This window comes from Myodes glareolus, chromosome 15 (assembly GCF_982192425.1).
Source record: "Myodes glareolus chromosome 15, mMyoGla1.1, whole genome shotgun sequence".
Lineage (NCBI taxonomy): Eukaryota > Metazoa > Chordata > Mammalia > Rodentia > Cricetidae > Myodes > Myodes glareolus.
Genome location: NC_142040.1, coordinates 51940217 through 51965943, shown reverse-complemented (window position 1 = coordinate 51965943; position 25727 = coordinate 51940217). Strand labels below are relative to the sequence as shown.

Below are 25727 nucleotides of genomic sequence, written 5' to 3'. Positions count from 1 at the left end.
ATATGAAACCTATCTCTGTAGTGTAAGGTAAACCTCCAAAACACATCTACTTTGTAGCTGTCCCTCCCTTTTCTCTTTGCTGAGCTGATCAGTGAGCTCATTCCATGAAAACCCACTGCTTAACTTGGTGGATTACCGCAGCACACTTACCTTTCCTCATATATTTGTGTCTCTTTTACATTGCATGGGAGCTTCCTGAGTCTAAAACCTTGCATAAAAAATTGGAAATAAATAAAATTCTACTTTTCAGAATAAAGTATGTTTTGCTTTTCTTAAAAAAATGGTAAAAGAAGTAAATTCGTAAAATTTTACAGTTAGATGTTACTCCTGTCAAAACAAGAATAAACACGTGTGGAGAGCTCTATATTTATATCTAAAACAGAAATAGCCAATAAAAGTGATTTATTTTTATACAAAAACCTTTTCAGAATAAAATATGCTTTGTTTCTCTTTCCAAGAAAAACAATAAAATAAGTAAATTCATGAAATTTTGCAGCTAGGTGTTACTCCCGTCAAAACAAGAAAAGACACAAGTGTCAAGAGCATCTATATTTATATCTACAACAGAAATATTCAATACAAGTGATTGATTTTATACAAAAACCACTTCCAATTTCAGTTCATGATTTCCTTCATTTGTTCATTCCTTCCTTTCATGCTGATTTAAAACTAGATTTCCAAGCAGTTGTGGCAATACATTCCAGTACTTAATAAGATTGCTGAAGATTTATTGCAACTAAAATTCCAGGTTTTCAGACATTTTACTTTGTATCTCTTAAAATAAATTTAATTAAAACATAATTATATCACGTCTCCCCTTCCCTTTCTTCCCCCAACCTCTTCCATATCACCTCCCTCCAACCCATTTCATGTCCTCCCTCCCTCTAAAGTTGATGGACTTATATTGTTGAGATAGATAGGTAGATAGATAGATAGATAGATGATAGATAAATGCACAAATATGTGAATACAACTTTTTAAGTCCATATTTGCTGTTTAAGAGTATATGATTTCAGGGATGACCATTTTATAATGAATAAGTAATCAGAGGTCTTATCACTGGGAGGCAAGTTCTTCTCTTGGTAGTAATCAGCCGCCTTAGTTCTTTGTCTAGGGTTAGCTGTGTCTTATTGAGATCCAACACTTTAGATGCCCCACAGATTCATTCTGTTCTCTGAGCATTCTCAATTTCCTCCAAGAGAATGGACAAAAAAAATTCATAATCTCCATGATTTTGTCATCATCAAAACAAAATAAGCATCCGTGTCGATGGAAGCACTAACACCTGCATAGTAATTCAGGAAGTCTTCTTTTGAAACCTGCGGAAGAAAAAAGGTGAGGGGGTGGGAGAAACAGTGTCAAAATATGTGAGCCACAGAACATTGCATTTTTTTCCTGAGATGCTAACTACAGATGGGATCTGCAACAGGAAATAACGCAGCCATGCCTGAGTTAAGAACTTGCTTAGTATTCCCATCTGAAACTGTTTTCTGAAATGGGATATTTACAGTGGGCAGCCTAAGACTCACCTGCATCTCAGTCATCTAAGCCGCTTTCCCCAATCCATCACTATTTATAGTAAAATGAGATCTAGAGATCTCTACCATGCCACCCAATAAGGTAGCCATTGACCACATACAGCTGTTTACATTCACTCTAATTAACATGGAGTCTAATGAGAAATCCCATTCCTTGAGATCACTAACCATACTCCCCATGCACACCAGCTACGTGTGGCCAGCAACTGGCACACTGGAAAACATGGATGGAGAAGAGCTCTGCCACCAGAGCAAGTTCTATGAGACAATCCTGCTCTAGACGCGATACTGTAAACTTGTCATCATTATTAATGCTGCCAACCCTCTGTGTCTGTGGATTCTTTATCCATTGATTTATTCAGCTTTTATTTGGGAGAATTTAAAGTAAATGAAATTGTGTACATGTTCAAGAAGCATGTAGGTTATGAGCAAATGTTAGTTCATATAAAGGACCTGGGCAATTAAGAATTTTATTACCTGTGGCTAGTTCTGGAATAAATACTCTCTGGAAAAAAAAAGAGATGAATACGATAAAGATTTTATGGCATAAATGAGTAGATAATAATTGCTTTAAGGAAGAAAAGTCTGGGCAAACACATCTAGAGACAGAATTAGAGGGAGGGGCACCCTACAAGATCTTTAAGGGAGCACTCTGGAAAACAGGATGTGTTTACTCAAAGGCCAATAGCCAACTGTGAGACAATTGTCATATAGTAGCTGCTGGAACCACCTTATCAGCCAGGCCAGAAGTGTGTTTCTCATAACTAGTTCAAAATGGACTTTCGATGCTGGGCAATGGCACTGAGAACAAAATACAGGAGTCAGATCCAAACTTCTCTCCCTCCCTCCCTCCCTCCCAGGCTCCTTCCCATCCTTCCCTTCTCTTGCCCTCTGCCTTCCTTGTACTAGTAATGAGTTATTCTTTCCATCTTGGTCCTAGAAGACTGACATAATACTGTGCATGCTGAGAAATTGGTGAGCCTCCTAGGTGGACATAGTCTGACCCTGTGGGAAGAATAGAAACGAACAGTGATAGTAAATAGTAAATTTCGTGTCTCAGTATCTCATTCTTGGCTGTCAGAGTAGCAATTTTATGAGTAATTATGTCATGCATCTTAAAAAAAAACTCATCACTTTCAAAATTTAATGCTGTCACTTGTAACCGAAATGTCATACCATTAATATTTAAAAAAGGCTTATAAAGAATATTTATAAATCAATATCTGTAAATATTATAAATAATATAAAAGCACGATCACTCTGCTTTAATGAGTTCAGCAATAAAAACATCACACAACTAGAGTAAAGTAGCCACAAAAATAAACACTTGCCCAGTCCCAAAGTCTATACATTTCAGTTAACTTCTACACAGTTCATTACAATAATATGCTACATTTTTATCAAGAAACAAAAGCACAGTCAGAGAATCTCGGTAAGTAACATGTTAACTAATGAGAAAAAACATACTTTGGAAATAATTTTAACCTTAAACCAGACAGTTATATGTTTCTTTCATTGAAACCATTTTCAAATCTTATTTTTAAAAAACATTAAGTGATCATGGTATCTCCCCTGACAGGCAAGTTCTTACCCATTTGGAGGAGTGGATGAGGGGTAGATGCGGCGGCGGGGGGGGGGGGGGGAGTTAAGGGAGGGCAGGAGGAGGGTTGGGAGGAAAAACTGTGGTTGGAACATAAAAAGAAATTTAAAAAAATAAATACAAATATATTAGGTGAACTTGTTAAAGGCAAATCACTGAAAATATGCCAAAATGATAAGGTTTGGGTTTTTTTATAAATTAAGTCATGTCTAAACTGGTGGGTGGCTCACAGAAATCTTAATTTCTAGTTCCTACAGATGATATCCCGATTGTTTCCATTATGACAAGCTGAAGTCTTCATATATATGGAGCTTACCACTAGAAGCACACGTTGTTTTAAATAAATAGTTAGCATTTATAGTATAAATAACACAAAAGCTCTTATTTAACGATCAGAAGGTCAATTTGAAACCCTTGTTTCCTCCATTTCTACTTAAATGCTGCCAATAAAAGCTTTACGTATGGGAATATCTCACTGTATAAAAAATAGCTTGAGTTACAGTTTTACAATAAAATGACAATTTGTTGTTGGCCTCAGACTGTTTTAGAAGCTATATGGAACCTTTTCACGACTAATAATTATAGTCATAAGCAAATAGATATCTCCCATAAACTTATGGATATAGGTAGACACAGCCCTTGTGTGCCTTGCTACATTACTAATGTTTACTTAACTTTGTTTTTGTTTTTAGTTTACATGAAATGAAAGTGATTTCTACTCAAACACTTTCTCAATGACTTCAATTAGTGGAGCTGAAATTCTCAGTGATTTACTTCACGCACTTTGCAGCTTCAATGATGATCTTAAGTAAATGGATTTTGAATGTTATTGCTAAATGACATTTGAAATGTGAATGAGTATGAAACTTGTGGAATGGTACTTTATTTCTCTGTTCCCTTGGAAACGAAGGGAATGTCCTTCGCTAAGTAAGGGATGCCTGCCACTGGATAATACTCCGCATTTGTGAAGTACTTTAGCACACCACTGTAGAAGCACCAAGACCCAAGAGAACCCTGTAAGAAACAAGCCACTCTGTCAACCATCATTTTCTCTCAATTTACAGCCCCCATTCTGTTCCAAGTCTCTCTCAGACGGCTAATTGTCGTGAGTTACACACACAGCCTGAGTGTTTCCAAGATACCAGCCCCTGAAACCTTCCAAGCTCTAGAGCAAGATGCTTCCAGATCAATACCAGTGACTGAATGCTAAGGAATAAGGTCAGTGGATACTGTTATAAAGAATCTGGAGAAGAATTCAATACAAGTGACAAAAAAAAGCATGACATTTTGAGCGTTTCTTTCCGCAGTGCACTTGACCGTACTGCCTGATGTGCAATCCATATCAGAAACAGCTGCTGCGGGCTGGCTTGTATTCTCACTGGGCTTGACTTCCACGACGTTTCTCTGAGGGGAAGACAAAAGCTGGCTTTGGCAAAGCAGGTGTGAGAATTAAACAAGAAGGCTGTGCTATTCTCAGAGAGGAAGGGCTGTTTCACCGCAGTCTCTCACCGCATCAACCCAGACTGCCAGAAGAATTCTTCTCACAGCAGTGTTCTCAGAGGCCCCATCAATCATTTGCTTATATATCTTTCAACAGATTCCACCCGTCATCTGTTTTAGAAGAAACCATTTGAGGCATTAACTTGGTGAGGTTTTCTGTTAGAACAAAAAGGACTTAGCTAGGTCCAACCTGAGTACACAGTTTTCATCGAAGCAACTTGGAGGAGTCAAACCCATGCCGAGAAAACCATTTGTCCAACGAATCAATTATATGTCAGACCCTTAGAGCTTTTGTTTTTACTTTGAGTCACAGTCTTTCTAAGAGTTAAAACCCTATTGCTGTATTCAGGAAGCTCTTAATTTAAAAGCCCCTCAAAACTCCTTGTTTTCCCCTTGAGTCATGAGTATTTCTATGACTGAACTTTTCTCTGCTTCATCCAATGGATTTTTTAATTAAAATAAAAACAGTATTTTCCAGGAAGGTAAGCTTGTTGGCCAATTTGGAAAGTGGGAAGTTGTGTATTTTGTATTCTGAACTTAAAACAGATTTGCGTAAATCTAGAGCATAAGTGAGTCATAAGATGTTCAGACAATTTTATCGAGCAGAAATAGAAAAGGTACCGACACATCAGCTAACAATATATTGGTAAATTTAATCTCATTCCTTGATTAAATATCTGCATAATAGACTGTAAGTAGATTCATAAGGATGGGGTCATTTCTGGCCTGTACGTTCCAATGAGGCAATCTACATTGGCCAAGACAACTGAAGGAAAAGAGCCACTATCTGCCCCGTTAAAATAGGAGAGAGTTATGCACGCATTGTCATGATAGACTTTCAAGATTTCTAATTCCTTTACATAGTTCCATATGATGGGTTCCACCTGTCTGGATTGAAGAACTGGATGAGGGAGAAGAGGGGAATTTTGGTGCTAATGTATTCTCTTTCTGCCCTCTCTCATCTATTAACAACTGTTGGATGTTAGTTTGGTTTAAAAGACACTGGTTGTATCTAATTCACTGCTCCATCCTTACTCCACAGAAGAGCATGGAACTCAATAAATAATTATTAATAAGATATTTTTACCTGCAAGTCACATTACTTGGTAAGTCAGTTGGCACCTGTTCCTGACTTCAACATTGATGTTAGAGTTTGAAATATAACTGAGTTTATGCTTATGAACAACACAGAGCAAATAAACTGCTATTTAGGGGTAGGGAGATTCTGCCAAGTGCTGCGGGAGTACCTTCCGCTCCTTCAGCCAATAGTCGCTGAAGTACGAGCCCACTGGGGCGTGGTATATTTCTCTTTTAAAAAGAGTCGCAAGTCTCGTCTCGGCCTCTCTTGGTTCCAGCGCTTGCTTGCCTCTAGAAAACAGAGCAAACCCGAAAAATTGCTGCTACCAAGAAAAAATTTTTTGCTACCAAGCAAAAAATTGCTTTACTCTATTCTTTCCCAAACTTTCTCAGGCTTTCTGTGGATTCAGTTATCCACATGGGTGCCATATATAACATGAGGGGCCGGCTTGTTGGGGTTTCTGTCCCGCCCAGTACCCCACAACCGGCAAACTCCAATAAAAATCACACACTGGCCTCCATAAGATTATAAACTGATTGGCCCATTAGGTCAGGCTTCTTATTAGTCCTTGTAACTTATATTAATTGATTATCATTATCTATGTTAGCCACATGGCTCAGTACCTTTCTCAGCATGGCAGCTCACATGTTGCCTCTTCAGTGATCTGGGCAGGAATGGCGGAGGGATCTTCCTCCTCCCTAGCCTTCTCCTATTCTCATTGCCCCGCCTCTACTTCATGCCTGGCCAATCAGTATTTTATTAAAATATGATTGACAGAATACAAATAATTCTCCCGCACCAGCCAAGGACAAGATGGTCGTGAAAAACTTGTCCTTCAGATTGACAGGAGGAATTCTTCCTCAGGCCATACATAATTCAGAACATCTTGCTTTTCATTTGCCCTGAGAATGGAATCAAAGTACATTGTATACAGTTCTTGATAGAAGTTCAGTTACTTCCTAATCTTACACAGGGTTTTATTCTGAAGGAGACAGTCCAGATTCAGTAATAGTAATGACGGCTTGGTCTGAAGATTCTAATTTGGAAATAAGTCATGAGTTAGTTTTATTTCATAAAAGTCTGCTAATGGTACCCTCTCTTCTTTCCCAAATAGGATCCAAGTCCAGTAGGAAAGAACTTCCTAGAAAGGCTTTTGTGTGTGTGTGGGGGGGTATTGTATCTTGTCTTCTGAACCAAGTTGTTACTTTTAACATTACAAACAGAATCATGCTTAAAAATTTAGATGTTTAAATACATTGGAAGGGTGCTCAATAAGTTGTTAGAAAATACTTTAAAGCTGCTCTTCTATCTTCCTGCTTTAGTTACTAGACTGAGTGAATTAATGAGTTGGCCTTGACAGTGTGTGTAAGAAATCATAGAAGAGGACAGTGATCCTTAAAAATTAGATTCTGAAACCACAAATTGGATAAAAACGAGTACAGTTTTCCTTAGCCATTAGGTTCTTAAGAGGCTTGTTCCTCAAAGGTGAGAAGGCCTTGGTAGAATCGTGCTCCGAGTTCAGAACCTAAAACTCTGAAACTGAGGGACCTGGGTTTGCACTGTGAGACAAGGGCCACTGTAAGGAGTCCTTTTGCTGTCCTGCCAGCCAGCTCCCACATAAGGACCCAAAGACACTTCTTATTCATTACGAAACATTGGTCTATAGTTAAGGCTTGCTCTTACAACTTACACAGCTAAAATTAAGCCATTTACATTAATATACATCCTATATATTCTTCTATATACTATATATACATACCATATTCTATATATATTCTATATATACTTCTCTTCCATCTTGGACCTCCTGTTTCCTTCCCGCATCTCCTGGCATCTCCTCCATACCTAAATTCCTCCTCTTCATTCCCTGGAAATCCTGCCTAACTTTCAACCCTTCAGCTTTTTTTTTACACCAGTCACAGCAATACACAGTGTAAAATATCTCACAACAGCTCTCTGAAATCAGATGAGTGTGCCCTGTACCCTCCTTGGACAGGAAGCAAAATATCACAAGAAGAGATAGAGCTGAGAGCTGCAACCTGGGTTCCGCTCAGAATCACATGCTTGCTCTGTAGCCTGCATTAAGCAAGACATGAGTCCTACCTACAATCAAAGACACAGATCTATCTAGATCAGTAGGCTTGAGATTCACCATGTCTAGGACATAGGAGGCTTCCCCTCAATCACAGCTCGCAAGCTACATGCTTTAAAATGGTCTCTTCCTGCGTATTTGTGCTTCCTGTGTGATTTGTACATATTTTCTCATTACATTTGGTATTGGTTGTCCTGCCCTTCTCTATAGAAGACCGGTTAGTAAATTCAATGGAAAGCACGTCTTGGATAATTAATGAGAGGAAAGCTGGTTTCCTATCATATAAAGATATGCCCAACCTCAAGATAAAGGCCTTTTCTCTAGCTAGTTCCTAAGATAAATAATTGAGCTTCCCCAACAAGAAACAAAGCAAGATGCCCCAATAAATAACTGATATAATTCTCATCTTGCAACACCTGTTTTCACAGCATTGAAACAGTATCTATTTTGATCTCAAGGAAGAGTGTAAGATAAATGGTAAATAATGAGGATAAAAGTTTCAATTACAGAGTATCCTCAGTCCACTTTATTGAGCCATTTATATTCAGAAGATCGTGAAGATACCATCTACCAAATTCATGTCCCTAAACCAATGCACAGTGCCAGCCTGATATGGGGTCTGTAGACGAGACGTCCGAGCAACAAAAGCAGCTAGGAATTCATCCCAGTGTCACAACCAGAATTTATTCACTGTCTTGTCTGTGGCCCCAAGCACAAATCATGCAGAGTAGGAGCTGCTGTTTCAGGCTCCATTTCTCCCATTTTGAGACTTCCATTCTTTCCATTAGTCCCTCATGCATTGATTATCCCGTGTCAATAATATATAAGCAGAGATGAGGACTGGAAAGAGGATTTGAACCATGAAGGCTCAAGTATCATGAAGAATCTGCTTTGGAAAGTGCTATGATTTTAGTCTGGGCCATGTCCATCCTCTTTGCATAGAGAACTGTAAGCATGCTTGGCTGACAGCGGAGAAAAGTTAGACAAACTTTGTGCCAAAGGAAATTTTGCTAGTTACCGCAGTGAAGCTGTTCCACATAAAATAGTAGAGTCCAGTCCAGGCTGACCGGTCCAGCCACAGGAAGGTGTTGAACATCCATAGGTTTATCATTCAACAAAATGGCCTCCACTCGTATCAGTATTTTAAAACCAATAGAAACCAACAAACCCATAGTCATGTTCAATCTATTTGCCAAAAGGAGGCTTCCATAGACCCGCAAGGAGTAAACTCCAGATTCACTTGCAGAAATTATAAACCTAGTATATTCTTTCTTGTCTCCAAATTGAGGCTAGGACCCTTAAAATTTTACAACTATACAAATGGAGATATTCTCACACCTAGCTTAAAGGTGAAAATATCTTGACTTTCTGTGCAAATAAGGTCGTAATTACAAGATTCAAAATCTCACTGATGACCAGGGGAGACATCTCAAGTTGCTTGACGTAGCCACAGTGTTAGCAAATTTAGAGATGCAACTTTAATAATTCCTATTTTAGAAATAAGGAAACAGTTTCAGAGAACACAAGTTTACAGTGAATTACTTAGTGACTTTATTTCTGCCCTTATGTCAGCCCTAGAAAATACACTATGTTGGCAAAGAAAAAGACGTGCGATGAACATGAAATAAAATATCATTCTGAGTTTTTGAGGTGTGTTTTGATCATTTAGAGTCACATGGCTGCCTCCAGGACCTGGCTCCCAGGGTCAGGCATCTAGAGCTTCCAGGCAGTAGTCATCATGATGATGAAGTACACATCGGTGTCAATGGACGCACTCACGCCTGCATAATAGTTCATGAACTCCTCAGGGGTCACCTGTGAGAGAGGAGTTAGAAAGAGAAAGGACACTTTGTGTTGCTTTTCAGTGGGGGCCTCCCTTCCATTCCTGTAGAGAGAAGGGGCATTACCACCAAGGATGTCTGTGTGTATGATTACAGCTAAGGAACAGACCTAAAATAAAAGTAAATCCAAGTTAAGGATAGTTGTGAAAATAACTCAGGACAAAAGAAGTAAGCCTTGAAAACATCCGAACCACCCTAAGTAAAGAGTGAGGCATGGGTTGTTATCTTTTCTGTAAAAACTGGGGCCTGTGGGTTCAAAAACAGAGACTAAACACAGAATAAGAAGATCTATTTGCAGTTAGTACTGTCTTTCTGGCACATGTAAGAAGCATGCCATGTCCAATGTCAGGATAAACAATGTCTCACCTTCCAAGAAATGCTTTGTCCTATGGGTAAAGAAATTAATTTCTAGTAAAACGTGTGATTTCTGTGTGTTTCTAAGGTGTGAACTGCTCGTTCAAGGCTGAAAGTGAGCAAAAACATGACTTTCTCCTCAGCTTTTCCCACCCCTCCCCAGACTCTCCACTCTGTGTGTATGACTGTCTTTGGAATGTCAGCAGAGATATCTACTTCCATACTGAGGTTCAGAGGACTCTCCTTTTAGAAAAAAGGAAGGAAGTCTCATGAGTTAATAGGAGTTTGCCAACCTCAAAGTCAAAAGACTAAAAGCATCACAAGAAAGGAAACTCATAAATAACTGAAGAATTCTTTCTAGTTCATAACAGCTTAATCTGTCTCACTAATGTTTAGGACCATTATTGTCTCTTTTTTGTACTATAGGGGCTCATGAACAACATGCATTTTTTTAATGAAACAAAAAAATATAAGTTAACCAAAAAAATTCATGTGACCTACAATGTCTCTATATTCTGTTTCATAAACTTCCTCCCTCAAAGCAGTGAAAGGTGCCAGGAATCACAACCCTGAACTCAGTGAACACTGAAACTGGGGTCATCCATTTGTAAATACAAATAAATAACATACATGTATGAATTATTGTCTGTATGAAAGAGTTTGCCATAGATTTTTTTTTTGTATTTACAGTTTATTATGTTTTTAAGATGTCAGTAAAATTACAGAAGTTTTAAGGCCGGGAAGATTTCAGCATTATGAGTACTGGCTGCTCTTTAAGAGCTCCTGGAGTTGATTCCCAGAACCCACAAAAGGTTGAATCACTTTTATGAACGTATTTATTTCATTTTGTCTATTAAATAAGATAAATGTAAAACCCTTAGCACAATAGTCAGTTGATAAGTGTTCTATAAGCATTGTTCATATTCATTGTCATAATAAATAAGGCTGTATATATATATTATGTTTAGTAATAAAAGTAAGGCTTTCTAAATATTCTAGATCTAAGGCCCTCAGATATGGAGTGTAAACACCAATTGAGTATATATTAAATATACAAAGACTAGGATTACATCTCCCCAGATGTCAGACTTCATGGTTCCTCAGTAATTTGAATTTTTCAAGACACACACCCAATGGTGATGAACAGCTAATATTCAACATTATTACGAGTCTATGGTATTCAAGCAACATCACATACTGTAACTACAGAAAAACCCCAATAACCTTTTGAGATTTTGAGAGATCAATGGGGCTGATTGAGATAAATGTCAGAAGGACCTGAAATAGAGACGTTAAATCAGTTGAATCACAAATGGCTACTTGGACTTGTTAGAGTCAAAAGCAGCTGCCATTTCCCCTGGTGACAAGGAGGAACCACCTGCGGAAAGAACGAAAGACTGTAGGGGCTATGGAGAGTTGAGCTATTAGGGGAAATGGCAGTTGGCTATTTTCTCCGACATCAAAGGCAGCAGCACTAGAGGAAACATAAAGTTCGGTTATTTCTGTCCGAGACATTCGGCTGCCCAACAGAAGCGGGGACTCTTTGGTATCTGACAATCCCTTGACCTACAAGACAGTACTTCAACTACTTCTCCATCTCTGACTGCAAAATGTCAGCAGGCAGGCAGGAAACTTCCCCCTTCCTACCTCCTGCCCCTTGATAATAAGACAAGTCATCAGGTTTTATGGGAAAGGGAGGGGAAATTCCCTTCAGGGGGAGGAGGCTTGCTTCTTCCTCCCATAAGCACCACCCCTTCCAAGTCACTGTCCCTCTTACCTTTTCTGGTCTGACCCTGAGGTTAAGAGGTGTGGCTGCTGCCCAGGCTGAGGGACCCCCTCCCACATCACCATAACTCTCAGGTCCTCTAAAACAAAAACTGCCTCCAGCTGTTTAAACAGGTAGCTTAGGGATCTTAGCCCATCTTTTCCAATACACAGCATCTTGTATAGTTGAAGACAATGATTAAAGAAAATAGAGTGACTGCTTTTGCCTTGAAGTTCACTGAAATTTAGATGTGCAAGCTAATCTCAAAATTTACTAAAGCATGAGTCAGGGTGAATTCTGCTGCCTGGGATTCCCTTTACTGGCAGCTGCCTTTTCACACAGGAAAGCGTGATAACCAATGATGCTCCTACAGACAAGGGTAAAAGAAACAAAGCGTCCTCAAATGCCTTGCTATCTGTTCCAAAGCACTGTGGTCCTATTTAAAACTAAGCACACTTTTATTGTAATTTAATTCATGAGAATATAGCTAGCTGTATGTGGGGAGAATAGTAATCTTCTATTTGTAACAGTTAGGGTTGTCAGCATCTTGAGGTTTTTTTTTTTTTTTTTAGGCTTTGAACCTATTCCTTATTTACAATTTCATGGGGGTAGATAAATTCCATCTGGATTCATCTTTTTCACTTACCAACCCATCTTTGTCATACGGTGAGTCAAAGTTGTCCAGAAACTTCCGGAAGACTTGCTCCTCTGTCCATTCCCCATTTTGGTACTTTGGATGGTGTTTAGCATTATAAACTTCTCGAAGATCTTCAATGGTTATGACACCATCTCCGGTTTTGTCTAACTTCCTAAAAGCTTTCATAATTACCTCCTTTCTGGCTCTGGACATTGGGGGCTAGATAAATTAAAAAATAAAAATAAATACACACATGTGGATAAATACATATTCAAATGAACTTCTAAGCAGATGTGACTTGACACTCCCACCAGTGGTGTGAAATTACTTACGTGCCACTGAGATACTACAGAAAGTCCCTCAGCTGGCTTAATCTTCTGCCCACACCCCTGTGTAATGTACTAGCAAGTTCTGAAAACAAAACTTTGAAGTAGTCAACCCAAACCATGTGGAAGTCAAACTCTTCCACAGAAAACACTGATTCATAGGGCAAAGGTGGAGGAAAATATTTACCCTTAATGTGAGAAGGAACTCGTTGAAGTCTATGGTCCCACTTCCATCTCTATCAAATCTCCGGAAGAGTTCTTCTACCTCCTCTTTCTCCATGACCACGGCGTAATCATTTAACCCTTTCAAGAATTCTTTGAAATCAAGGGTTCGGTTATTATTGTCATCCATGATCCGAAACACTCTGAAGATAACAACATGGAAAAAAATAAGATAAAACAAAACAAAACGAATAAACCACAAAGAAAAACGTCTAAGTGTAAAGGTGCGAAAAGTGAGCCACTCCCATTTGCTTTCAAATATAATACATAAGTTTTAGACTTTTCTCTGCAGACTCGCTGTTGAGCTCAAAGGCTCTGAGCATTTCCTACAGGAAAGCAAACTTTCAAACTCACATTGTGCATGGACACACAAACACACACACACACACACACAGAGAGAGAGAGAGAGAGAGAGAGAGAGAGAGAGAGAGAGAGAGAAGGCTGCAGTTGTACCCTTTGATTCTAATTCCATGACATGTACAACAGTTAATTTTTCAGTCTCCCAAACATCTAGGTGTGGCAGCTTGGCTGTCGGGTGCAGAGGTGCTGCTGGAGGTTGGTAGTGCCTGCTGAGACTGGTGCCTACAAGATGGAAGTCAGATAACTGGAGTTGTGTCCTTGCGAAGGCTATTGTCCGGACCCTGCCTGCTTTCTTCTGCTAGCCTCCCAGCCAACAAGAACAGGCAGCTGTACCCCTACTGCGTTCTCCTTGAGCTAAGGCATGGCCCTGCCACAGGTCACAGTAATGAAGTTCATTGACCATAAACTGAAACCTCTGACTGTTGAATCAAGATGAACTTTTTCCTCATGCAGGTTTATTATCCCAGGTATCTTGTTAAAATCATGAAGAGTTGTAACCAGAGACTGCTTGTTTATTTTCCGGCCACACCAATGAGTTACTAATATAGGTAACCTTTACAGGAGCCCATGCTTGCTAATAAATCATTGTTTCCTCATCTTCCACTTAAACAAATGCCAAAAATGTAGGGAAGCAATTGAAGCATAGTATTTTTATTTTTATTAATCATATTAATCTTAGTAAAATTTCTAGGAACTATTATCAAACATAAATAAGGCTTCTAATTCTCAACTTTTTAAATTTATTTATTTATTTATTTGTTTGTTTATAAAAATTTCCACTTCCTCCCCTTCTCCCCATACCCTCCCATCCCCCCCACTCCCTCTCCTCCCCCCTGCCACTCCCTCTCCTCCTCCCTCTCCAGTCCAAAGAGCAGTCAGGGTTTCCTGCCCTGTGGGAAGTTCAAGTTCCTCCCCCCTCCCTCCAGGGTCTAGGAAGGTGAGCATCCAAACAGACTAGGATCCCAAACAGCCAGTACATGCAGACAAAACAAGACCCAGAGCCATTGTAAATGGCTTCTCAGTCAGCCCCCATGTCAGCCACATTCAGAGAATCCGGTTTGACCACATGCTCATTCTCAACTTATGTGCACTGATCACATAAAGTATACAGATGCTGTTTTGTCCACAGGAAGCCTCTGCTTAGAAACACATCTGTTATAGGCTAGGAGTCTAATCATTCCAAATGCATGGTACCTACTTTTATGAAAGAAATGGTATGTCGTCTCGTTGATCTTGTGATGCTTAAGGCCTTTCTATAAATGCCATATCATGATCTTATGAGCTTACTCATTTCCTTTCCTCCACCATACACCACTCCCCATACTAAAGCCCTAAGAATTATATCTTTGCTAGAATCATAACAGACAGAATTATAATTTAGGATTTCAGAAAGGTGAACTTGAATTCTAGTTCTGCAGTAACAACAGCTATATAAACTTGAGTATAACTGGGTCTCACTTTTCCACAAAAGTCTATCCTCTTGACCTATCACTTCTAATTAACGCTAAAATAAATGCAATTGCTAAGTTACAGCTTACAATTTTCTTTTTGCTAGTACTGTGTAAAGATGAGGGATTCAACTGCAAATGACATAAAGGTAGATGCCTCACTATGTGGAGGAAGTGACCAGCAGGAAGAAGTAAAGAAATAGGACAATGAAGAAAGGATGAATAAGAATGGATACATAGTTATGTATAATATTCCATAATGGAGACATTTACGCTGACTGACTAGCAATGAAAAATTAAAAATGAATAAAATTTCAGACTCTTGTTAATTTATATTTCATATTTTCTTTTCAAAGCTAGAAAGAACACTTTGGATATTAATTAAGTAAATAAGTACATTGTACAGACTTGGACATGGGCTATTTGGTGGCAGATCCATCTCTATGCTTTTTACTGCTATAAATTCACTGTGTAGCAATTACTCTTTTAATATTCACCACCTAGAAGAGTTAATGAGTAAACTTTTCTACTACAAGAAATAGGCTGACAAGTTTCTGTCTTCAAAGATTAATTTGAAATAAATAATGCATTGCTGATATATCTGGGATTGTTCAACAAACTTCATCATCAGTTAGGCATCTTATAAGCTGCCAAACATTAGATTAAATACTGTAATTTGAAATACATAGTTGAATGAGACCAGACTCTATCTGTATGAAATTTATTCAGAGACAGGGAGGTAGGAAAGGAGGGCAATCAGCTATTCTGAGTTCTGGCAAGGAGAAGCATTTTAGATCTATAGTAGTTTGGGGAACATCCCTCGTCCATCTGTGGAAGCAAGAAGACTGCTACCAAAGCTTAAAAGATGGAAGAAGCATGGACAAGTGGATCAATAGAAAAGTATGAAGAATTTTAATCTCCTTAAGTTCTAAGGAGCTTCAACCTTGTTACATGATAAAACATGTAAACCTTGTTACATGATAAAACTTTGCTACGTGATAAAGTAACTGCATAGTTTTCATGAGCAGAATATCATCAAGACAAATTCTTAGAGTCCTTAAAAAGAACTGGCTGAAAGAATTATACAGAGACCGGCAGTGAAAGAGGCTGAGAGTCTGCCCATGAGCCACTCAGATGATAGTATGAGAAGAGACCAGTGGTTTCATCTATAAGTTTCCTTAGTCATAGTGTTTTGCTACTGATTTAGAAAAGTAACTAAGACGCCATCCTACCTGCCAAGACCTTTGATGCCTGCAGAGCCCCTGGCCAGACACTGCAATCGCAGTCTTTCAATGGGATCAGTTGCTGTGGACAGCTTTTTCTTGGATTGGATTGCCATCTCACGGTCATGACGTGCTGTCCCTGCCATCTGAAAGGAGAATCCGCAGCCTGTTAATGGAATTTAGACCCTACTGCCCGCATCTAGCTGGGGAGTTGGCACAAAGAAACAAACAGCCTTCTGTCATTCTGCCCTCAGGAAATAGTCTCAAACTTCCTAAAATTTTACAATTTTTAACTATGCCAATTGTGTGCCTGGCATTTTTACAACCTACTTATCTAGTTTCACAGACATGTGTTCTCATCACTCTGGAAAATAACGAAGAACACTGCCATTTCCAATATGCTTTGATCTTTCTGAAGCCCTTCTCTCTCCACACAAACCCATCCTTAATAGTAAACGGAAAAGGGGAAAAAGAAAGTGTTCAGAAGCTGCTAAGGATACTAAAGTTGAACAAAGCAGGATTCATGGATATGGAAAAGTGAGAGAAACCATTAGACCTGGAACATTAGTGGGAGCTGAATTTCTCAGTTCTTACTTGTTTGAACCAACTGTGACGTGGTGTGTGTGTGTGTGTGTGTGTGTGTGTGTGTGTGTGTGTGTGTGTGCCTATATAATTTATAAGGCCCTGTATCCCTTTGATTCTATACTTAATGCTCTCCCCTTTAGTTTAAGTGCCAAGTTCTATTGCTTCTGTCCACCACTGAGTTTCTCAATGAGAGTGTTAGTGATGCTTACCAGTAACTCATACACCCTCTTTTGTAGGTTAATGCCCTTCGAACAAGGCTTTTAAGAAAGAATAAAATTGAAAAACCAATCCTCTCTCTTTCTATCTCTTTCACACACGCGCACACTCACACATGCATGCACATACACACACACACACACACACACACACACACACACACACACACACACACACACCGTAACCCCTTAGTTGCTCTTTTCTGTAAAAAATATTCAGAAATAGTAGAAGGTGACCTGGCCAGTCCAGATTTGAATTCTCAGAACTCTTACGTCAGTGAGAAGAGCACAAGACCAAAAAGAATAGGTGCCTAGATTTTGTTCTTATTTCTCCAAACTCATCCCTGGTGAATATGAGTTTGAGACAAACTCTATTGTCTGCTGCCTGTGACAGCAGATATCCAGAGTATACAGTAAACAGGAGAGATCAGAGAACACCAGGATCTGCTTAGCACCAAGTGAGGGACTTCTTACTGCATCAGGTAGGGTATCACATGTCATAGCAGAACAAGTATGTCAGGCCTGAGCCCCCTTCTCTTTTGGTAAGGCCACATTATAGCCATCATGGAGGCCCTACTCTGAGGACTTCTTCTAACTTTGGTTATATCTCAAAGATCCTACTAGAAAGTGTCATAACATATAAACTTTGGAATTAAGTTTGGTAGGACACGTTAAAACCAGAGCAGGAAACCAAATATGGATTGATAAAATTACTTTCCTATAAGTCCCAACAAACAATAGATATTGGACTTTTTAATCCCACCAAGATTCTCTCTGCTCCACCATATATAACAGTATGTAAGAAATTCAAAGTGTAATTTCCTGGCACTTCCTCATGAAAAATCAAACTAGATTTTGGGAAGACCAGACACAGGGATCTAGACTGCAACCACTTCTACCTTCTGAGGCCAGTTCTACCAGCGTGATGTAGGCTGGTGCTACTTGATATGATCTCATAAATTCAGGGAAAAAATTGTAATTAAACATGGTACTTGAGATGTTCACATCGACTATTGCTTTTTATCATATAGTCACTTAATTCATCAACAAGCAGCCAATATTAACCACACCCTCTATTTAATGTACTGTGTTAGGATAGAGGTTAGGAGTCTGAGGGGTAACTCGGAGAATCAAGCTCTAGAGAGAACAGAATCTTCACTTGAATTCTGCAGCCTCACATTAAAGCAGAACTGGAAAAATAAAGTTTGCAAGACCTGGGGTTTGAGAGGAAGGTGGATAGAGCAGTATTTCCAATAAAGAAGGACAAGACATACTCAAAAGCTCTGAGGTTTCAATAATACATTCAGCTGCAGTCTCCGAATATGACGTCATGATGTCACTGACATCACATCCCCAATTAAAGTGTGTCTGACTCCAAAATACCCCTTTTGACTCTGGTCACGACAATACAATCAGTCAATTTGAACTAGGCTTAGGAGGCAGTCTTTCCCAATGCATGGGGCCACAGCACCACCATGTGTTGGCTCAGCATATGTACAGTTAGCTTGTCAGAGGAACAGTTCAGTGCATTGCTTCAGCAAACCCCCGTCCAGAATGATAGTCTGGGGCAGCAACAGCAGGCACAGACAACATTCACAGCCTGGACTCTCACTTTATCCCACTTCATCCCAAGAGAAAGATCACAGGTATCACAGCTTTAGCCTGGGGACTTTCTGAGACACCAGAGAGGAAATGATATCTACATTTCACTCATAATAGAAGTTAAAAAAAAAATCTAGGCGAGGGCTGTGAGTGTTCAACAAGGGTGGTTCCTATATAATTGATATGACTGGTATACCACAGGCTTTGGTCAAAGCAAAAAGGTAAATAACCTAAGTAAAGAAATACACCGTTTTTATTTTTATTTCATTTGCATGTATGTGTCTATGTACATGTGTGTCACATGTGTGTCATATTTATGAGAAGTCACAGAAAATGGAACATGCAGCCAGGATGAACCTATTATGTCCAGTATGCTGCCTGGACCCTGTGGACAGTGATGGATCCATTTAAAATCCATGTGAATAAGCTGGAGGTGTAAGATGAAGGGAGAACTAGGGCTGTATCCAGAGCTGCTGTTGCCTTACCTCTCTTCACTCAAACCCACCCTCACACACAGTGACAGATGAAACGACATTCATGCATGTTTCTACCTCTGTTTAAGACATTTTGAATATTGATACAATTTTAGGATATACTTATCATACTGCGTTATACATTTCTATCTCTGATCAAGACACTTGTACATTGTTTACAATTTGAGGTCATTGTCCTCATTTTCTGTATAGTAGTTTAAAGATTGTTTAATATTCTAATATAAAGCCTTAATCTTTAATTTATGCAGGTATTTAGTATTATAGGTCAATAGTCATCCATGTTTGTCATACTTATACTTTAGACTACTCAGGTCCTTTAGAGATTATATTCTGCATAGAAAGATAATCTTCAACCATTTCAAAGACTGTAGAATATGGCATTTAAATAACTTAGGGTTCTTTTGATGTGAGACACAATTGCTTCTGGCAGCACCGATCTATTCCAGAGAGAATGTTGGAGCTTCTTTGCTTCTTAGCAAAACTAGCCTTTGAGCAAGGAACGTCCCATGCCTTGACCACTAACAAAATGCACAGTGTCTAGAATGGATAAGCAAGATACAAGAAAAAAGACTGCCAAACCTTGCCAAGACAGGGTAAGACAGTTTTGAAAATCTTTCTGCTTCCGAAATGGTCTGTCCAGGCCTTAGCCAAAGTTGGTTGCTCCAATGTTGCAAGTGAGACTTTGAGTGATTGCCCAGGTAGCCAGTTGTCTCTGTCATCTACTGCACACTTTGGAAGCTGCTTAATTGCACTTACTGCTTACTCAAGTAATATTATCTCCCTTCTCAGGCCTTTGATGGGGTTAAGACTAGAAAGTCGTAATTACTTTCCTCTTATGGCTTAGCCAAGCCTTTTTGCTTCCTGCTTGCCACACCTGGATGTTCGATTCTGTTCCTTGTGATCTGTGAATTCTCCTTTAATAAAGAACCCCTTACTATACCAGATTAGGAGCTAGCGTGGAATTCCTTTATCCACCTCATCTGACTTGTTCTGCTTCAAGGCCCTGACCTACATTTCTGCTTCTGCACTTCTCTGAGCTCTCTTTAGTGCTACCTGGTGGCAGAAAACTGAACTACACCTTGCTCCCTCCCCCCCTTCCCTTCCTCTCCCTCCCTCCATCCCTCTCTCTCTCCCTCCATCCCTCCCTACTTCCATCCCTTTCGCACTCCCTCTCTCCAAAACTACATAAACAAAACCTGTAAACACAAAAGTAGAGCAAATCTTCAAAGCATTCTCTAGCATATTCATCCATACATCCTAAAACATCAAATTCTTCCACATCCAGTTTATTATTAAGCCCAAAGAAATGTCTTACTAAATCCTCAAAAATGAAGCCTTCCTTGGATTTCCCTGACAAGTAGTCAAGGAACCTGGAGCGCCTTTGACCTGCTCAAATAAAACTACATATAAGGAGTCGATCTGTAGAGTTTCAAGGGGAGGGAACAGAATTACATAATGGAAGGCAGAGCAAAGGATGTGCAGGACTGGGGCAAGGTATATATATCAAGGCAGAGGCCTCCTCTCCTGGCTGCAAGGGGTGTGCACCACAGTGACTGGCTAGGTCTCATTTGGTTTCTGCCAGGGTTTTATCCCCCTAGTGCTGAATTACAGGAAATGTGTGTTTCAAGAAAACCATCCTACTGGGTGGCAGTCTCTAAGAACAGCAAGTGCCTGCAGGGCTGTACTGATTTCCCCGAGGTAGTTCCTTCCCCTTAATGGTGTCAAGGCTATTTTCCTGGCGGCTATATTGAGCAATAGTTCTTTGGGTTTTTTTTTTCTTTAACATTAAATGCCATTTTATTTTAAGGATTTCTGTAATTAAATGTCTGCGCCATCGCATTAGATATTTCCAAAACAAAAAGAGGTACTGTTGCTGTAATCGTTCCTGCAGTTTTAAAACATCGTTCTGATGGAAAGGATAGAGCAGAGAAACAATCTGCACAGCAGGTGACAACTGGCTAACGTAGGAGGGCTTGAAGCCATTTTGAGGAGGAAAGCATGCCCGCCTTCTCTCCAATTCCCCTCCTGCCTCCCTTGCCTCAGACTTCATCCTGAGGACCATGGCTATGCCTTATGTTGTCCTCATAACCATTTTCAGTACAAACTTGTCTAGCTTTCTGATTCCAGAGCAGAGTTCAGTCACTCTGATGGGTTCTTAGGTTTAGCAATGCCCCCAAATGGCTCATGCCGAGGTCAGAGACAATAGGGTACTCTTTATGACTGACTAAGCCCAATGATTCATCTAAATCCTTTCTATTGGGTCCCTTTTATGCCACTGGTCTCTCTCACACTTCTTTCCTCTTCTCCACCCTGCTAACAAAGTACCACAGACAGGGTAATTTACAAAGGAACGAATTTTATTCTCTAGAGTCCTAGAGATGAAGTCCAAGGCCAAGCCCTGGCGTTTCATGACTACTGAGAACGTCTCTCTCTTTTCAATGTGGTGCTGTGGGCTCTATGTTCTTTTAGCATAGAGTAGCCTGTTCTTTAATCTTTCTGTTAATACTGGGGTTAACATTAAGTACTATTTCTCATGTTTGTGAATATTTGAAAAATACTTTTGAAGTATCGTTGTCTGAGTTAGGGTTTCTATTGCTGTGAGAAAACACCATGGCCAAACAGTGGGTGTAATTTTTTTTCATGTTACAGTCCACTACAGTCCATCACTGAGGAAAGTCAAGACAAGAACTCAAACAGGGCAGAGGGCAGGAGGCAGGAGTAGATATAGAGGCCATGGGAGAAGGCTGCTTCTTGGCTTGCTCAGCCTGCTTTGTTTTTACACCTAGGGCCACCAGTCCAAGGTACTGTCCATAGTAATCAAAATTTGATAAGAAAATTCAGTAAGGTAAAGCTTTTTTTAAAACACCAGATTACAGGGATGAAAAATTATCAAACTGTCATGAGGTCAACACCTTACTCCTCCCAAGCACCTACCTTGTCATCAGCTCAGAGTCTCTGGGAGAGACTGATCCTGAGCATGCCATGCAGGCACAGGCCAATTTTGTAGATCCTCCTTGCATTGCAAACTCTGTAGGGAGCAGCCTTGCAACATTTATTCATCCTCATCTGTGATAAAAACTCTGACCAAGAGCTGCTGAGGACAGAAGAGGACTTGTTGCCGTTTAGAGACTACACTCCACCACTGACAAAACCAGCTCCAGGCATTCAAAAGGGAACTCAAAGGGTACCTGCTTCCTCTTCCACACAACTCTAAACAGCAACCTCACTCACAGCCAGGAGGAACAACAACCTTGGTATCAGATGCTGTTTGCTGACTGGGACACTCGGATTTATATTTAGCTAGCTTTGTCGTACAGCCCATGACCGCCTGCCCAGGAAATGGTACATAAACACTGACCTCTGCATCGGCTCCTGTCTCCAGGGTTCTGTCCATAGTTCCAGTCCTAATTATGATTGGAAGTGCAGCCCAAATACCCTTTTCTCCCAAGCCTGCTTTGGACATGTGTTTATCACAAAATTGCTAGGACAGACCAAGGGAACAAAAGCAAAGAACCAAACCAGGTTAGGACTTGTAACTTCAGCCATTTAATATCTGACAATGACACTCAGAGCATAATCTTGGAGGCGGATGCATCTTCAACAAATGGTGCTAGGAAAATTGAATGTCCACATGCAGAGTATTGAATTTAGAGCCACATCTATCATCTTGCACAAAAACTCTCCAAAAGGATGAAAGACCTAAGCATGAAACCTGAAACACTGAAACTGTGAGAAGAAAGCATGGAAGTACCCTACAGGCTTGGTGCAGGAGAATTGTCTGTATTCTGTCAATCGTGTTTTAAATAAATGCTGACTGGCCAGGCAGGAGGTGTAGGTGGGAAAACCAGACAGGAAGTGGAAATGATGCAAGGAGAGCAGGAAAATTCTGGGGAGGAGGAAGTTGATTCCTCCCACTCCTGCCCAGATCACCGAAGCAACAGGATGTGAGCTGCCCCACTGAAAAAGGTACTGAGTAACATGGCTAACATAGATCAGAAAAATGGGTTAATCAAGATGTAAGAGTTAGCTAATAAGTAGCCTGACCTAATGGGCCAATCAGCATTATAACTTACAGAGATCTGTGTGTGATTTTTCTCTGGGACTAAACAGCTGGGGGAACCGGGCAGGACAGAAAACACAAACAAGCCAGCCCCTCATGTTACACTGGCTATTGGTGTCTGAAAGGACTTCCTGAGTAGGAATCCATTTGCTAAGACTAAGTCCAATAATTGGTAAGTTGGACTTCATAAAACTAAAATCTCCTCCACAGCTAAATCAATAACCAGGAAAATAGAATGCCTACAAAATGGGAAAGAATATTTGCTGGCTCTTTATCAGACAAATGACTAATGTAAAGAATGTATATTAAAAAAAAACTTTTAAAAAGATCAGAGAGTCAACTAAAACAGAAAACATGACCCAATCAAAACCTGGGCCTGGCTGAAAGGAGGTAGGAAGAGGCACACGCCTTTAGTCCTAGCACTCAGGAGGCAGAGGCAGGTGGATTTCTGAGTTCGAGGTCAGCCAAAGAGATAGTCACAGAGAAACCCTGACTCGAAAAAAAATTTAAATAAATAAATAAATAACAAAAATAAGAGCCTGGCCCTGGATTCTGAACAACAAGATCTCCAAAGAAGAAAAAAAAAAGTATGGCTTAAAAATATCTCAAAAAAATTGCATCATCCCTAGCAACTGAGGAAATGCAAATCAAGATAACTTTGACATTCCATCTTACCCCAGTCAGAATGCCAAAGCTCAACGCAACGAACAACTACAGATTCTTGTCTTCATCATTGACTTCCCGTGCCTTTGACAATTTCTCACGGCATAAACAGCAGTGCCAGCAGGTGTCACTCGCTTCGTCCCCATAAAGATCACGCTACCACCTTTATTTTTCTGTTAAAGGAAACACCCATGCTGTACTGTCACACATCTGTCCACTCCCTTGTCCACTGCCACCATAGAAACCATTACTCAACTGGTTCTGCCTTACTAGAACTGAAAGAAAAAAATGTTCTGTTGTAGCTCTGGATCAGAGGCATAAAGTGTGTCTCTATCTTTAATCCCGTCAAAGGTTCATTAAATGCTTAAAATTCTGTACACACTCCTTAGCATTATGATCACGCAGGCTCTTTTGCATAATATTGCACATAAGATAACATACTCAGTGCTACCAAAATATTATTAGTGTTCATAAACAAAATATACATATATTATTCCATTAAAAACACATCACTAATTTTAATAGGGCAAAAGGGGTGTATAGGGAGGTTGGAGTAGTGAAAGAAAAGGAGGAATGACACAATTAAATTATAATATTTAGAAAGTATTTAAATAAAAAGAGTAAGAAAAAGAGCAACAAGCAAACAATGACTGATGAAGAAGAGGAAATCCTTCCCCCCCACCCCAGGGAAAAGTCCCCTGATAGGTTATCCATACAAGGCGGTCAACCCTAAACACAAGTACTTACTGGCATCATTAAATGGGTTTAATTAGTGAGTGTGTGTGTGTTCAAAAGATAGAGAAAGAAATGAAGGAAGAGAGAAAGAAAGATGCATTTATATGCAACAATGATAAAGTAGAGGCCATTAATTTAAGATGGAGGGATGTTATGTTTATACAATGCTCTGTGTACAAAATTCTCAAACAACCAAAAAAAAAGTTAAATCCCTAATTTTAATTCTGAATCTATCAACAGTCATGGGGTATGGCATAGTCAGAACAAACTTACCTCACAAAAATACTGGAATATATTTGTTGATTGATTTATGGTTTGGAAATAGAATTCTCTTTGGCTTAGTTTCATCAGGGGCACCAGGGTCCTTAGCAAATCATCAAAACACTCCTCATCCAAGAACCCAGCACACAGACGCCACTCAGAAAGGGTTGTCTCCTTTGCCTTTGCTAAGTGAAACTGAATTTTCTCTAATAATCTCTTCCAAGAGACTACCCCAGGGGCCAAGCGCTGTGCACTGACAGGCTAGGGATGACTTCTTTGGGACATGATTATGATTTCTCATCAAGGCTAATTTGTTTTCTTTAGATAATAGAGCCTCATAGTTAAAAATGAAGCAGAAGTGACAGAGTTAATAGAATAAATAAGAACATTAAGTTACCTGGAATGCTAATCTGTAGCAACAGGCTGCTTCAAGCTGCAACTATGGACACGGACTTCTTTCTGCACCTGGGGACTCTAGTATTCTCTTATGGCCCTGTGTCTCCTCCCTCTTACCTGTCTTCCAAAGGTGTCCCTCCCCTTCAAAACTTTCATTGCTAATTGGATGGCCTGAAAAAACGCTGCAACAGACTCAGGATCTGGTTAGCTCAGCTCACTGTCATTCCTATGCTGGGCCTGCTTTTTTCTCAAGTTTACACTCCTGTTACCTAGGAAATCCCAGTGACTCTGAAAGCCCAAGCTGATTGTTCTGGAGGAGGTGACAGGCAGACGGTCTGTTGGCAATTGTTTGGTTTCTAATACAGCTTCAAAACTGATCTCCCACGTTTAATAGGAAAATGTTTGGTAGATTGTCTTGTCTTATTTGATTCAGCCGCTCTTTCCTCACTCTCCAAGGCTGACTGCCTGAATGGCTTATTGCCAGGTGAGGCATGAAACCACACCCTTTAGAAGCAAGCAGAGGTGATCATAGGAGCTTTTCTACATTCGCACACTGAGATGATACCTTTCCCACATTTTTTGTTCTGTTTTAATATTGGAATATGTATTTTAATTCTTTCTTCTGCATTCACTACACACTTGTTCTTAGCAATACATTTGGCAAAACAGAAACAGGCCAGTTAGTTAATGCTGTGGTGGATCTATCTAAGCCACATTTCTTGCTCTGAGTTT

At 39.8% G+C, this 25727-nt stretch overlaps 1 protein-coding gene across 5 annotated transcripts; it reads right to left on the bottom strand.

The window, feature by feature from the left end:
• Nucleotides 1–465: 465 nt before the first annotated feature.
• Nucleotides 466–25150, bottom strand: Capsl (calcyphosine like). 5 transcript variants are annotated; one of them, XM_085676653.2, is made up of 6 exons: nt 24997–25150; nt 15994–16130; nt 12919–13096; nt 12415–12624; nt 2016–2043; nt 466–1319 (listed from the first exon to the last, which is right to left on the bottom strand). In XM_085676653.2, the coding sequence occupies exons 2-6, from the start codon at nt 16128–16130 to the stop codon at nt 1279–1281; spliced, it is 594 nt and encodes a 197-aa protein (XP_085532779.1). In that variant the 5' UTR covers nt 24997–25150; the 3' UTR covers nt 466–1278. The 5 variants fall into 5 exon arrangements, with proteins under 5 accessions (XP_085532779.1, XP_085532778.1, XP_085532780.1 ...); XM_085676652.2 differs by lacking the exon at nt 2016–2043 and having other exon boundaries at nt 467–1319; XM_085676654.1 differs by lacking the exons at nt 466–1319; nt 2016–2043 and adding an exon at nt 2417–2543.
• Nucleotides 25151–25727: the final 577 nt, after the last annotated feature.

Coding starts and splice junctions, on each gene's coding strand:
- Capsl (XM_085676652.2), bottom strand. CDS start 16,130: ATGGCAGGGACAGCACGTCATGACCGTGAGATGGCAATCCAATCCAAG. Junction 13,097..15,993: donor GGCATCAAAGGTCTTGGCAG/GTAGGATGGCGT, acceptor TGTTATCTTCAG/AGTGTTTCGGATCATGGATG. Junction 12,625..12,918: donor AGTTCCTTCTCACATTAAGG/GTAAATATTTTC, acceptor TAATTTATCTAG/CCCCCAATGTCCAGAGCCAG.